Source organism: Zingiber officinale, chromosome 5B, assembly GCF_018446385.1.
Source record: "Zingiber officinale cultivar Zhangliang chromosome 5B, Zo_v1.1, whole genome shotgun sequence".
NCBI classification, from domain to species: Eukaryota; Viridiplantae; Streptophyta; class Magnoliopsida; order Zingiberales; family Zingiberaceae; genus Zingiber; species Zingiber officinale.
Genome location: NC_055995.1, coordinates 140,681,792 through 140,698,178, shown reverse-complemented (window position 1 = coordinate 140,698,178; position 16,387 = coordinate 140,681,792). Strand labels below are relative to the sequence as shown.

Here is a 16,387-nt window from a genome sequence, read left to right as displayed (position 1 = left end):
GAAAAATTACTTCTCATGCCTGCAAGGACAGATGACTTTTTTATAGGGTGGTGGCTATGCTCCCACGTTCTCCCTGTGTTCCGATATTCATGCTTATGTTACCCACATTCTCTAAAATAAAAGGCTATGTTGCCCACTTCTTCAAAATTAAACAATTGTGTTTCTCTCGTTCTTGGGGAGAAATGGCTGCATTGTCCGTATCTTCAATGAGGAATGGTTCAATGTCTTACCTGTCCAAAGTCGGGTATACCGGTTTGGATATGGGAAACTGAGAGTCGAATCGGTTTGGAGTCAGAGACTGCATGGAGACGGAGATCGCATGGAGTGAGGGCGGTCTTGAGTCGGAGACTGCATGGAGTCGGGGCGATCTTGAGTCGGAGATTGCATGGAGCCGAAGGGTGTCTTGATTCAGTCACTCCGACACTCAAGTCAATTTACGATAGAGGAGAACTGAGAATGAGAGTAGATGTTGCCTAAGTTTTGAAAAATTACCTCTCACGCCTGCAAGGACAGATGACTTTTTTATAGGGTGGTGGCTATGCTCCCACGTTTTCCAAGTGTTCCGAGATTTATGCTTATGTTATCCGCGTTCTCTAAAATAAAAAGCTACATTACCCACTTCTTCAGAATTAAACAATTGTGTTTCTCACATTCTTGGAGAGAAATGGCTGCATTGTCCGTATCTTCAATGAGCACGGGCTTAATGTCTTTCCTGTCTAAAGTCGGGTATACCGTTCCGGATATGGGAAATTGGGAGTCGAGTCGGTTTAGAGTCAGAGATCGCATGAAGACGGGGCAATCTTGAGTCGGAGACTACATGGAGTCGGGGCAGTCTGGAGTTGGGGACCAAATTTATGTTGATTTTGACTTCCACCTCAGTAGGATCATTAACTTCCCCTGAACCACGTGACACCCTTCGATTACCTCCCATATCACCAGTCTCCCCTTCAAGTTTAATCGAATGAGACGAGGGTCCGACTAACTGGATTGTTATAACTAATCAACTTACTGAGAAACTCTAATCTAGATAGTTTAGGATGTGACGAGGTAGCATCGCTTAATTCCACTTAGCTAAGTAGACCAAGAAGGGTACGTCTTACCTCACTTGACTCTCTAGACCAAGCTTTCCTAATGTACTATCATCTCGTCCCACCCTAATACTATGTTAGGCAAGTATCAATCTAAGTCCTTAATCTTTCTAGATTAAACATGATTAGTACGAAGGACATGGCATTTAATAAGGTATGTACATGACAAGTATGTGTGTGTCAAATAAGTCAAACAATTTATAGTTGATTTGTAATGATGCATCAAATTTTGGATTTGATACATTTCCTGTGAACCTACTGTCAACTCACTTTGACATCTTTTAATTTTTATGTTTATTAATTTAATTGTGTCATTGGGTAAAATTTATTAATTAGTTCCATAATTAGTTTTGATTTAATTTTTAAATTTAGACTTGTTAAAATTTGTTGGTTTATTTTATTGTATTATGAAAATTAATTTCAAATTTTAATGATGAATTTATAGCTATATTATAATGAGTTAATTTCATATTTTATATTTAAATTATAATTAAAATTTAAACTTTTATCTCCTGATTTTTTAAGATTTATTTTTAAATTTTAATTTTTAATTTTGAATTATTAAGAATTATATTTTTAAGATTAGAATTAATCAAATTATATTTAGATTTATCTTGATTAATTAAATTCTTATTTTAATCTGATTTATTAAAATTTTAAGATAGAATTTGAATTATTAGATTTAGTTTGATTATTAATTAAATTTTATGTTGGTTAGTATTTATTAGATTAGTTTTATCTTGAGTGTTAATTTTTTTAAGTTTAAAGTTTTCTTTAGATTTGTCAAATTAAATATTATATAAGTATTTTATCCATGTTGACTTCATCATTTCCTTTAGTTGAGTTTATAATAATCATATCCAAATTTTTTAGACTTATATATATATAAAACAGTGCGCGCGCAAGAGATGGCTCGTTTTTTTTTTTTTTTTTTTATTTTTTTAATACTTTAAATTTAAAAAATCAATTAAAAAATTTAACATTTCCTTATATAAATTTTTAATACCTTAATATATCCTCTCAACATATTACAATACTCAATAAATACTTAAATTAATTTTATTTTATTTTTTTTTAAAACCAAATACTATAACCTAATTGGGAAACTTAAATCCTAGAGATAAACCCTAGTTTTAACACTGTCGCGCAAGATAACAAATTTATATATATATATAAATATATATATATATATATATATATATATATATATATATATATATATATATATATATATATATAAATAAAGTAGATTTTAGCAACTAATTTTGATTTACTCTCTCTTACTACTATGTGAAGCTGCTATAGTGATGAATTTCATCTTTATTACAAACTTTAGGTTCAATTAATAACCCGTTAAATTTGTTTAGGCCCAGCCCCGCACGGCCCACTCAATTTACATTTTGTTAATTGCAGGGGAGTGGGAAGAAGACGAACTATGAAGAAAAGCCATGGTTGTGATCTCTCTCTACCGCGGCAACCTCCACCGGGTTTCCAACGCCCCGCGACGATGGAGAATCCCGCCGCAGAGCTTCTCCCTTAGCCAGTTCAAGCTTCTCATGCGAAAGCGGTCCGAAGCCCTCTCTCGCCTCGCCACCGCTTCCCGTGCCATCGCAAACCCTAATTTTAATAACGAGAAGCCCTTAAAGCCGGAAGAGAAGGGCGCGGGAGGAGGAGGAGAGATAGATAAGTTAGACACTTTGAAACGCCAGGATTCCTTTCCGATCGATCTGCAACCTTCGAATTTCCAGCCGGACGACAAGGAGCACACTAGGGAAGATCGTCGGTTTCATGAACCGAACGTTGGTGTTTCCGCTTCCTTTTGTCTGGTTGGTGCGGCTGCCACAAGGGAGGAGGATGTTCATGATTCGAGACCTGGTGGGGCTGGCAAAACCGACGGACATTTGGAGGTGAGAGGGTGCGTTTTGGTTAATTATATCTATACTTTCAAGTGCATGTGGATTTTCCAACATCTGATTTAACGAGCTAGTCGATCATTATCCGGTTTTCTTTCTATTCTTTTAAAGACATCAGTTTTTCTTACTCACCGGAGGACGCCTTGCTGATTAAACCCTCGGCACCTACAGTTGGCCATAAGATGTTGACTTTTCCTCTTATGGTACTACCGTACTAGTGTCTTTGACTTTGTAGAGAAATGCTAATAGCAAGAACCTTCTTTCCTTGCTGCTATAAATTGTTCCTCTTCTTGAAATGTGTGTTAGATTTCTAGATTAGGATGAACACTGTGAGTAATAGTTCAAGAATAATCCAAAGATAAGTGAGTGATTCAAAAAATTTTGCTATTAAGTGAACAACATAATAAAAATATTATTTAGACTTATTTTTTGTTTGTAACTTTAAAATGTAATAATGTTTCTCAAACTTATTACAAGAAAATTTAATTGAGGTTTCTTAAAAAAACAGAGTTCTTATGGACAAGGTTTATAGTATTGAGGCTAGTGCTGGTCTTAGCACAATTAGCTTGGTATATTAGTAAGCTTTTGGTTCCAACATAGGATACACGGTGGTCTTCAATCATAGCAGCTGCCCCAAAATGGTTGAAAAGAACTCAAGGCTTAGGGAATACATGGTGGTCTTCAATCATAGCGGATGCCCCAAAAAAGTTGAAAAGAACTTGAGGCTTAGGGCAATAATGAAATACGGAAGATAGAAGAGGAAGAATGAGGGTTAACCTTACTAATTGGTCAAATTTCTGGTTTCCCAAAGCAGAGAGTCACTGAGATCGCATGAAAGGAAAAAGCTCTCAGAGGTGGGCAGCAAATCCCAAGGGGAAGCAAAGGGAGACATTACTGCATCAATGTGAGCGGAGAAAGGCTGGCCGAAGTTGATTCCATCCCCTTCCCTGGGTGATCCTTTTTGTTGATGCTAAAATTTGCTTGGTTTGTAGTGACATTGGGTAGCACATAAAAACACGAGCGAATTGGTAGCATTGCTCTTATCCATGGAATGTCAGATGTGTCACCACCAACTCCCATTTCTTCCACTTGGATCTGGTTGTCAAAGCTGCAATAAGGCAAGTGAGCAGAGACACAATCTGCTTGGGTTGTGAAGATTTAATTAGATAAGTCTTGTTGAGCTTTGAAAATTCATGAGTAAAAGGTAGAAAGATCGGTTTGCTAGGGGAAGAGATATCGTGTTTCAAATTAATAGATTTGGAAATATCAATTATGTAGCCATATCTACCATTCAGTATTTAGCCTATATTTCAAACTGCATTAAACTTGCACTGGTAACTTTGTCTCATTCTGGAAGCACATGCAGTAATACCTGACTTGTATTTGATAACGTCTTCTGATTATGGAGATTTGACTTTTGATTGGCTTGTTTTCTTTATTCTTTTGTTTAACTTCAATCTTCTGATTGCCTTATTTTACTTGCTCATTTTTGGATGAATGCGTAGTAATTCTTGAACTTGTCATTTTTGTCAATCATTCTAGTCTATGTATACCTTTTCAAATAGAATACTTCTGTCCACTTTTTATAAATTCTTCTACTTAAGTTATTTGTTCTGCTGATGTGACACACCTCTTAGGAGCAAAGCAATCCTGATGTTGCTAGTGAAAAAAATGAAAGGAAACAGGAGTTGGAGAAACAACTGCATGTTTTGAATGAGAAGAAACACAATCTTGTTCAAATGTTGAAGCAAGTAAGTTAATTTACCAATAAGTTTATCCATAATTTATGCCAATATCATTAATGCTATGATTGAGTTATATGTATATGTGCTTTGGCAAATGGAACACTTTTTTTTTTCTTCAATTCAGTCTGGTCTGTGTTTTTCTTGTTCGCTTTATTCAGTCATCAGTACAAGAAGCTTTTCTAGAACTAAAATAGAATAAAAAACTTGTCTATTTTTTTTCCTAATAAAATTTCTTCTGAAGCAGGAGGAACAACAGAATATTTTTCTTTCTGAATACTATGGTCATGGTTTTCCAACAGATTTTAAATGCAGAAGAAGAAATAAAAAGACGGAGCACGCAGTCACCTGTTGCACGACCCTCTCTGCCTCATAAAGCAGATATGGCAGTTGAGAACAGTGCTGCTAAACAAGTACCCAAGCTTACTGTTGAGGTTAATTTTGGTAGTGATTCAGGTGGAGAATCAGATGCTGCTGCTAATCACAGCAATCATGTAAGGCAGTTGAATCACATCCACATTACTTCTCCGTCTGCAACACCACTAGCAAGGACAACATTTAGTTCTTTCCAGCATAATGCAGTAAGTGTGGTTGCATTATAAGAAAAGGCTAGCTAAATTTGGTTTTATGCCGCTTTATAAAACTTTGGTAGTTTTATAACGCCTTGAAGACTAATTCATGATGCTTGCATAATTAAGATGATTGTCTTTAAGTGCCAGTATTATGGCCTATGGAGTAGGTAAAACTGTAAAAGATAGGAAGTTCACCTCTTACTATCTTGATGTTCTTATAATTTTTTGAAATGTCTCATATGCTGTGATTTTCTACCTCATATGAGAAGAATTCTTGCAATATAGTTGCTTGATTTCTTAACCCTTGCACAATTTTGGGTCTCTGTGATTTACTTTCTTGGTAACTATTAACAACTGACATTACTTGTTGATTACTTAAATATAGCATGCATTCCATTCTTGTTTAGATGCTCTAGATTCTGTATGACACCAATGGGTAATTCATATTAATGTATACATCTCACCAACCTTCGGAACTTAGTGTTGCAATGCTTTGGTATGGAATTTTTTTCATCTTTTAATCCTCCATAACTTGACAATCAATTGGTACAGCTCTAGATTCTTGTATCATCTGCACAAACCCGTTTTGAGTTGTATATTGGTTTGAGCTATGACTCAAATATTGTAGCTAAAGGTGATTACGCTCACCTCCCTCATAGTCCATCCCTTGATTATGTAAAGGGGGTAAATCACAGATCAATTTATATCTGGTCGCCAAGTTGGCTAGGGGGTGGGAGGGACGCTTTTTCCCCGAGGGCATGCATCTATGACTCAAATATGGATCAAGGCAAGATAGTTGATTGAATTATCATATTTTTTTCTGAATCCCATTAGCAGGCAGCTCTCTCACCCTTCTTATTCATTTCTGCTCTACATAATCATTTGGATACCACTCATCATTCTAAAATATGGTTTATGAAATACAGATGCCATATGCATCACTATCATGCTGTTGGATTGACTACTTGTAAAAAGCTAAGGAGATAATTAAAATCCTTCAATCTCTAATCTTATATTTCTTGGGGCCAAATTTAATTAATATCAACAGAAATAGACTGAAGGAGAGCCTTGGCGCAACGGTAAAGTTGTTGCCATGTGACCAAAAGGTCATGGATTCGAATCCTGAAAACAGCTTCTTGCAAAAAGCTGGGTAAAGATGCGTACAATGAATCTTTCCTCGGGACCCCGCATGGCGGGAGCTTCGTGCACCGGGCTACCCTTTAATAACAGAAATAGACTACTTGTAAACAAATGGACTACACACTCAAGATAATTAACTGAAGTTATACAAGTTATGCAAAAAAACTATTTCCTTTTCTATTTTTCCTTCAATAGTTTTCCATATCAATGCCTCTTCCAGAGATTGGTTATGGACCAATAAGTTTTCCAGCTACAGCACCACAACTTGAGTAGGGGTGTGTGTGTGTGTGTGATCTTCCCTTGTCATGCTTCATTTTTCAAACTTGTGCATAACCTGACCTCCATATCTAGTCTTGGCAAGTGCTTTGCCTAATTGTTTTAAAAAAGTGATATACATGCCTGCATTTCTACATGTAACATGCACTTTGAATCAAGCATGCCTATTGGCAGAATGAGCTCTATTTACTGTCTATAACTCATCCTTGACCTTCCTGCACTTATTTTGTAGTAAAGCACCCATGTTGCATATTGCGTATGTGGTGCTCAAGGTTTTAGAGTTATTCTACATGTGTGGTGTATATGAAGTCGTATATAGGCCACAGGCCATATGCAGTAGCATATTATTTTATATTCAACTAACTACCTAGATTATACAAATTAACCAAATTATGATAGGCATACTATTCCAAAGATAGATTACATGAGGACAACTTGCAGATGCAATTAAGATGAAACAGATAACTTGATTTCATGAAGGATGCAATGCTGCCTGATTGTTATTTTACCTATTGCTCAAATTTCTGATATAAAATACATTTCAGGGTGTTCAAAACAACAGAGGTAGTATGGTGGCAATGGGGCATGGACCACCTACTCCCAGTTCACTGATGAGTGGTGCCATGGCAAGTCCATCCCGCTTTGCTCCTGCAGGTCACCAAAGCCAGACGACAAGCCTCCCTGCCATGGCTTTGCCTGCCAACCATTTCATGGCCTCATCACCATCACCTGCAGTTTCTGGAGGTACTTCCTCTGTCTTCAGGGATCCCCGTGCAACTAACTCCTCGTGAAAACAGATGCTTATTGTACATGCCTATCATATTCTTAAAAACCACTTTAGATGCTTAATGTTTTAGTTCCTACAACGTCATTTCTCGTTGATAGCGTCTCCATTAAGGTGTAACCTTGCGTATTTCTGATGCCACCATGCAGTTTTCCGTATACTTGTGTGAAGTTGATCAATTACTCGATTGATAACATCAATCTTTTTCCAATTGAAGCATGACAATACTGGATTATCATAATAGGTTGTGAATACCTGACATGTGCAGTCGTTTTGTTTTGAATGTCTTGATGCAACATTGGACACTAGAGTTCTGTAACGTCGGCAATACGTTGATCGCGTGAAGAGACTTTTCAATCTATTCATTTTGGATATCTGTGCCCATCTAATGTCACGTGATTATTGTGAGTTTGTAGCACATAAAAAAAATGTGAGAAAGATTATCAGATATCCATGATCTTTGGAGTGGATTTAACGGGCTTAGAGTGAATTCGAGTTTGCATAATTGTGATTGTGGGTATTGTTTATTTTGTAACCTTCATTATTTGGCAGTCCATAATTGGCCATGACCAGAGGAAATTCCACTGGTAAAGATGTAGATTCTGTGCGATGGCATGGATGATGAGCTTGAGGCCTTGATGACTAGAGTGAACCACCTAAAATGATTTAAATACTATATTAATATGCTATTGAGCTAATGGACCAAAGAAAAGAGTGAAGGTAGTACAATCGTCATCTCATTTAACTCAAGTAACTTCATCTAGACGTAACATTCATTGTGATTAATGTTCTACTTTTAAAAAAGGTCACCTCTTTAAACAGGATACTCACGCTACTAATGATTAAATTGAAGCCATCAATTGTAGTTTAGGAAATCTACTTAGATATATCTTGTCAATTGGTCGCCTCGCGTCGCCTCGCAGCGCGTTGCCTTGTGGCGCGCCGTGCGTCGCCACGCGTGTGTTGCCTCGCGTCGTCGCGCGTGCGTCGCCTAGCGTCGTCGCGCGTGCGTCGCCTCGCGTCGTCCTGCGTGCGTTGCCTCGCGTCGTCGTGGCCTCGCGTTGTTGCGCGTGGCCGCGCGTGGCCGCGCGTGGCCACGCGTGGCCGAGCGTGGCCGCGCGTGGCCTCGCGTGGTCTCGAGGGCTGCGCCTGACCTTTGGCTACGGCTGCCCCCCACGGCAGATCGGTGGCCGCGGTTGGCATCTGGCTGCTACTGCTCCCAGGGGCAGACCGATGGCCGTGGCTGCCCCTGGTGGCCGTAGCTGCCCCCGGGGGTAGACCGGTGGCCGTAGCCACCTCTGGTGGCTACGGTTGTAGATGTCTATTTTAACTGTTATATAAATTAATTTTATTTTTGATTTATTATCTTAAGTCATTGACTAAATTTGTAATTGGAGACACTCGGATCATAAAGCACTCTTGTAGATCTTCCCTATGGCATTCTAGCTAGTACTAGCGTTATTCCTTTCAAAATTTCATCCAGTCATATTATATATATGTGTGATCCTTTATTTTGATAAGGTGTTTTTTTGTTAATTTATCTTCATTGGTAAGATTTATATGTAGTAATGCAAGTCTATGATAAGAATTTTAAGAAGACACCCCATTTTCTCCATGTTAGGTTGAAAGCTAATAGGATTTTTGTAACTATAGTTTGATGTAGTGAAATAGGTTATATCATATTTAGGATACTTGTAGTTATAATTTGATGTAGTAAAATAGATTGTATCATATTTAGGATATTTGTAGTTACAATTTGATGAGGTGAAATATGTTGTATCATATTGTAGTTACAATTGAACCTGGTGAAATAGTTTGCAATATGTTTAGGATATTTGTAGCTAGTGGAAAGGAAGGTGGAGAGGAAGGTGTTGAATTGTAGGGCTTGTAAGCATAGTAGTTTTTGGCAAGGATTGCAAAGTAGAATTATTGTTTGAAAACACTCTTGGGTTCAAAGTCTGCTAAAAACATTACTTACTTGAGAACAAAAAAATGATTCATTTAATTCTTAATGCTATAGTTATCAATTAAAATAATTAATGTTTCATGTTTGCATATGAATCATAAGGGCAGAAAAAAATAACAGATTGATGACATATGCATTTAAATTCATCGTGCTACATTATTTGTAAGTAGCAAGACATACATATTGATATTCAAGCCAATCGACAACCTTTAGTATCACTTTAACTTTATAATTTAAGTAATTATCTTTCTTGTTAGAAATGATCTGGTTTGTTTGTATGTTTTTATGCGGGAAAAGAAGATTATATGGGGATGAGTTCATGTATGTATTGTTTATTTTGAAAAAACTTGTATAACTTTTAGGAGGTGTTGGATTTGTATTACTTTTTGTACTATTTGACTTGTATAAGATTTTGGAGTCTAGAAGAAGAAAGTTCATGTATAACTTTTTGAGAAGTTTTTGGATTTGTATTACTGTAAAATTGATTTCAAATATTAATAGATGTGTATATATGTTAAATAAGATGTGATAATATTAATTTGGATGTGTTGAATGTTATTGATGTGGTATTTAATTTTGTTGTAATATGTATTTGAATGGAAATTGTAGAAATAAATTAGTTCCACTGGAATTTTTTGGATTTAGGAATGAATTTGGAGACAAAATTTTTTTGTCACCAAATTATCGTAATTATATCGATAATTTTACGACAAATAAATTTTTGACCCAAAATTCATCCCAGATTTTGGGACAAATCTATATATTCATCCCAGAATCTGGGGCGAATTTATAGATTCGTCCCAGAATCTAGGACAAATTCACAGATTTGTCAATTCACAGATTCGTTCTAGAATCTAGGACAAATCTGTGAATTTGTCACAGGTTTGCATAACACAATTTTTTTGTTTTGTTGTAAATTTGGGATGAAAATTAATTTATTATAGATCATAATTTTTTTATATTATTATTTTTGTTGCCAAATTCGTTGCAAATTCTGGAACAAAAATATTATTAGTCCCAAACCAGTGGTTTTCGTTGCAGACAATTTTACAACAAATATCATTTTTATTGTAGATTTTGCAACAAATTCACAGATTCGTCCCAGACTCTAGAACAAAATTTGGGATGAAAATTTTTTTATTGTAGATTATAATTTTTTTTATTATTTTCGTAGTCAAATTTGTTGCAAATTTGGAACGGAAATTTGTTTTCGTCACCAAATTTGTTTTCATTGCAATTTGGCCAATGAAAATTTTGCAACTAATTTCATTTTTATTGCAGACTTTGTAACAAATTTGGCGATAAAATTATAATTTGTTGTCAATTTCATTGCCAAATTCGTCCCTAATTTGACATCAATTTGCGATGAATATTATTTTTGTTGCAAACTTGACAACGAATTTGGTGACAAAAATAATATTTGTTGCCAATTTCGTCCCCAAATTCGTTGCCAAGTTGGCAACAAGAATTTTGGGACGAAAAGTTTTTCATCGCAGAATTCGTTCCAAAAATTTTTGCAATGAAATTTTTTTTGAAATTCATCCTAGAATTCATCCCAAAATAGTATTTTTTTTCTATTGGACAAAGGCACAACAGGTTTACTAGGTTACATCCGGGGAGGTTGTTAATCCAAGGTAGATGAAATCGTAATTTCTCCTTCAGGTGAAGAAGCCTCTTTACAGTAATGAAAGCTCAAAATGATAAAGCTAAACAGAAAAGAAGGTGTGTATAAGTGTTGCTTAGATCTTTCTTGTTGTAGTTTAGCTTTGGGAGCAAGACTGCTTATATAGCCTTGCTCGGGGCACCTGGAAGGGTTCCAGCGCCTGGAGGGGATAACATTTTATCTCCTTGGCAACGAATCGTGATCAATTACGATCCGAATAAAATTTGATTCCGGGCGCCCAGTCCAAGAAAGTCAACCAAGTTGACTTTTTCAGTCCGGGCCTTCCGCTCCGGTTTCTCTCGTCTCGGTCTAGGTCTTTCGCTCCGGTTCCTCTTGCTTGGGTGATCTTGGCCATTTGGAATAGGGCTCACCCGAACCCAACTTTCAACCTTCTCGAACAAGCTTCCGCTCCTGGCTTCTCATCCCTCGGAAACATCGCGCGTCTCCTTTTTGTCCGCCCACATAGTCTTCCACAGCACCTCGTTCCTCATACGCACTGAGCCCGTCGACTCGCTCCTGTGCCGTTCTTCTCGTTAGTTGCGTCTTTTGCTCGATATCCTGTGTTCCAAAGTTTCTGCACATTTAGACACAAGATTAAACACAACAGAACCTGACTTAACTTGTTTGATCACATCAAATTAACCCCGGGGTACCAACAACTAGTGATAAAATTAGGTGGGAAATAATATAATCAATTTTTTGCTGAATCCGCTAGTGAGAATGGAAATGCTTGAAGGCTAACATCTTCTTCTAATATGTCATGTAGTTTCAATCTAGAGCACACCATATGAAATTCCTATAGATGTTTGTTGGGATCTTCACCAGAAATTCCATGAAACTTCGATAATAAATGAACACGAGTCGTAAAATAATTTTACTATCATGTTGAAGCACGATCACACTCTGATACCACTGTTGAGATATGCCCATTGCGGTGTGTGCTAAAATACATTTCGTAAACATGCGCAGCGAAAAATAAAACAATAATAATTCCTAAATTATTACATCACACGCACCACACACATATAAGGATACAATATGTCAAACATGATCACATAATTAAATTTTTACGGAAAGTAAATTTACGTTAGGTGTACCTTATGGATGACCTGTAACGAGAAGGGCATCAGCCGTAGCGACTTTGTCGAACCTCGCCTTTATTCGTATCCACACTGAGCTCCTTAAACAACTCCTTGAGTACAAGTCTCTCCTTCGGAAGTTACTAGCCATGAGCGAAGAAGAGGGATCAAGAGGAAGAGGAAGAGGAAGAGAAGCACACAAGGAAGAGATTTATTCCTTGTGGTGTCACAACAACAAGGGGAAGGTCTTCCTCTTGTTGGTGGCAACAAAGAGAGAGGGGAGAGGGAGAGGAGAAGAGAAATTGGGTTAAGATTTTCAAAAAACTTTACAAGCCAATTAATGATCTCCTGTGTATAATCTTCTCTCAACCATATCAATATATAGTCCTCACTAATGAGTTGGATTAGAAAGCCCAAATCCAACCCATTATCCCTTAACTAAAAATTAGCTCATTAACCCCTTAGTTTGTTTCACAACTAAATCAAGTTGGTTCATGACTAATTCATGATTAAACCAAATATGGTCCAACTCTTCCATAAGAGATGTGACCCATCCGCGCTTCCATTTCGATAAATATTTTCATATTTGTCTTATGTATAGTTCAACCAAATATTTATCTCTTGATCTAAGAATTCTATTCTTTAACTTGTTTTACGTCTTTTAGAGATTTGTTAGTGCGTGTGACCCAATAGGTTCTCGGTTTATCTTGGCCATCCATAATTAACTACTTAATTATAGAACGATCATAGTGACACCTAGTAGTACATCATGATCTCCAATTAGTCAAAAAATCATAGTTGATCTTAGAATTAATTCTAAACCTTTCAGCAGCTACAGTGAGTCGTGCCTCGTTCCTTTCACTCGTCTTATACCCACTTGATTTAGGACATGGTCTATGTGTCTTGTCTCCACTAGGCTGACTACGTCAAACCTAACCCAAGTAATACTTCCTCGTTCTACGGATTCAAATTACTCGTACATGTGTACAAGAGTCTCACACTCTTAACATGTGATGCTTTGACCAAAGACTTTGAGTAATAATCATAACGAGTGACCATAGGGTATACATCTCCTCGCAAGGAGCGATGAATCCTCTGTGGGCTATCCAAACACCTTCGGACACTTTAACTTATATCCAATCAGTGCAAGTCCACACCTCAATGAGATGTTTGCTTAAGATGTCAAGTATAAGTCTACATGACCAAGATAATTTGTATACTTCAAGTCGAAGGAAACTTGCACTTGTGTTGCAGTAAGAACTTCACAGACATATTTATATATATGTAGAGAACCATATGAAGTTTTACAACGAGTAACTTCAATGAATTAATTATCATAACCAGCATTCACATTTAACTCTCGACATCCCAATGTCTTCAGCCAGTGAGAAAATATCTGCTTGGCCGAACCAAGGAGTATAACTCGTGCTGGTCTTATAGAATTGATGATGTCCGAATGCATCAATTCGTCGACTAGGGAAATTTTAATATATTCATAATTGCACATGTAGAGATAATCATTAGTTGCGATCCAATCACAAATTCTCTCATGCTATGAATTATATTACGGATATTCAACAAATGAGTTTAAAACAATCAGACATATAATATACACTCAAATAGTAAATTTATACTTATCAAATAAATAGAAAAAATCGTAAGATGATTACCTTAGGGCATCTCTCAAATTCTAATAGAAAGCTAAGGGGTGTGCTAGAATCCGATGACTCAGGGGAGGTGGTCTTTAGCAGAAGGCGCCCGGAAGATGAAGATGCTAGTTCTGCCTCACGATTCTTCAAGATTGTTTTGCCTAGTTGTTTTAGAGTATCTTCATATACCTGCTTATTTTGGAAGAGGAAATATTTGGAGATAGTTGCAGCTACATACATAATATTTGTGAGATGCAGCAAAAATGGGGGAGGAGTCTTCATTCGAAACGGGCAAAGAGGGAGAATGTTTTTACCAAAGGAGGAGGTCAGTCCAATTTTAGTTGAACTTAACTCGAGCATATATAACAACTCCTCCTGAAGTAGTATAAAAATATCAAACTTTAGTCATGTTAATTTTGGTATGGCCCTACAAAGGGAGGGCTCCCTGTCAAGGACGCCGAGGGTTGGCACGAGTGGATGGTTCTGTCGCCAAGCATGTAGCCAAGATACCCGGGTGGGGAGACGGATAAAAAAGTATTTGTCCTTCCAGTCACTACTCTGGGTAGGGATCCTCTCAAAAAGAGTGATTTTTTGCTAAGCACAAAAGCGAAATACACCCTCGACCACTTGTTGGGAATAGAAAAAGTGATGAAATAAATGTGGGAAAGGGGAGTCCCGAATTGGCAGAATATGATGGCCTCCCCTCACATCAAACAAATGGAGTTGAGAACTAATTGTTGAAGGAGAATGTGAAAATACTGACTCACTTCGATGAAGAACAGGGGAATAGGAAAGCATAATCCTTCCTGCACCTGCTCCTTGAAGAAATTTATATAGTTTGCGAGGGGAAGATAGGGACGTTCCTACTCGACGGGCACCATCATGTGCATGGAGTGAGGAATTCATAGTGGAAACGTAGGTTGTCAAGGCCCACCCTGTTAAATTGTGAAATAAAGAAGGTGTAGCTTGGACCAGAGGTGCCCATGATGGAAATTAAGGAGAGAATCAAGGAATAAGATGAAAGACAGATGAACAAGGAGGAAAAGAGGTCACTGAAGTTCGTAAAAGTTGAGAGCCCGTTAATGCTAAGGAAGAAGAAGATGAGGAGGACAAGTTTGTTAGGGTTTTAAAAGTTTTTTTTTAAAAAAGAAACCCTTCAAATTCCCTTTTAAGACGGATCGTTGGATTAAGTGGACAAAAAGGCAGGCTAGTGTCCGTGACCTTCAGATTAGAAGATGAAGGGATGTAAATTAGAAAATTGTGTGCTTGTTGTTGTGGAAGGGAAATAAGGTTGGCAGACATGTGTTTCCATTAAGGGATGCACATTTATAACTGATGTGATAAATAAATCATTATTTTAAAGAGTTGGTGTTCGCATTGAGGTAGATTTTTCATTGTTTTTAGTGTTTAATACTTAGGGCATCTATAACCCGGTCAACCCTAAGCCTAGCCAAGCTTTCAGGACTTCATCGGTCCTAATTATTGGGTCGTCTTTACCAAATGACCAATTGTCCTAAAAACCTGTCAAACCTTAGGTTTCGGCTGATTTTGTTTTTGGGCGGCTCCTAGTGACTTCAATGGTGGGCCGACTGGACCGTCAAAGCTTTGTTATTGAGTAGTTAAATGCTTGGGTTTTTTAGTTGCTCAGTATATAAAATGAGACTAAGGTCCTGTCGCTCAGGCAGGAAGAGTACTCTCAAATATGGGAAAATAATGAGTAAAATAGTGCAACATTAACCAACAAGCAACAGACAAAAACTTTGTCATATGGAATGAAAACTTAAACTTTATTACACGAAAGTTGCCTAACAAAGAAAAATTAACAAGTGAAAAATTATTTGAGGTCAGGAAATAGACCGAGTGGTCTCTCTTTGATAAGTCTTTGGCGGTCCAGGAAGCGAGTTGGGATTTTAGATGCTAAGTATCCCTCTCCCTAAGTTATGTGACTGCACTGTCAGATTCAAGGAGAAGAGCTTTGTTAATAGAGTCAACGATGGACATGGTGAAGTCGCATGATTGAAGGAGGGCAGTCTTCCTGCTTTAAACTGCTCATCCTCCCCGCTTGATAGATAGCTAGTTCCACCCAGACGATTGTCGACTAGGAGGAGAGACCCATCGATTCAGATTTGGCGGAAGTCATAGCATTCTGGTTGGCCTCTAAGTCCTCCTAGAGAGATTCCTACTCCATTTTTTGGGCGCCCAACTTTTGTTGCCGCTCAGATGCCAGTTGAGTTTGGGCCGCTAGCTTCGCTATGTGTGCAGCCTTTGCTTCCTCTAGTTGAGCAGAGAGGCGCTGTACTTCTATTATCTTCCCTTCTAGCTCGACCACTATATTCGCTCAATAGGCTATCTCCGAGCGAAGCCTATCTTCGATAGTTTTCAAGGCGGCCTTTGATTTTTCCACCCGCTTTGCATCAACCTTACTCAACGACTGAGTCTCGTGAAGTTCTTTTTCTAACTGGCCCAGCTGCTCGAGTTTAGTCGGATGCTCTTATGGTGAAAGAGCGGAGTGTAT

General features: G+C 37.5%; 1 protein-coding gene across 1 annotated transcript; it reads left to right on the top strand.

The window, feature by feature from the left end:
* The first annotated feature begins 2,485 nt into the window (after window positions 1-2,485).
* LOC121986452 lies at window positions 2,486-7,673 on the top strand. Its single transcript, XM_042540422.1, has 4 exons — window positions 2,486-2,995; window positions 4,639-4,752; window positions 5,046-5,324; window positions 7,277-7,673. Exons 1-4 carry the CDS (start codon window positions 2,537-2,539, stop codon window positions 7,520-7,522), a joined length of 1,098 nt encoding a protein of 365 aa, XP_042396356.1. The 5' UTR covers window positions 2,486-2,536; the 3' UTR covers window positions 7,523-7,673.
* The last annotated feature ends 8,714 nt before the right edge of the window (window positions 7,674-16,387 follow it).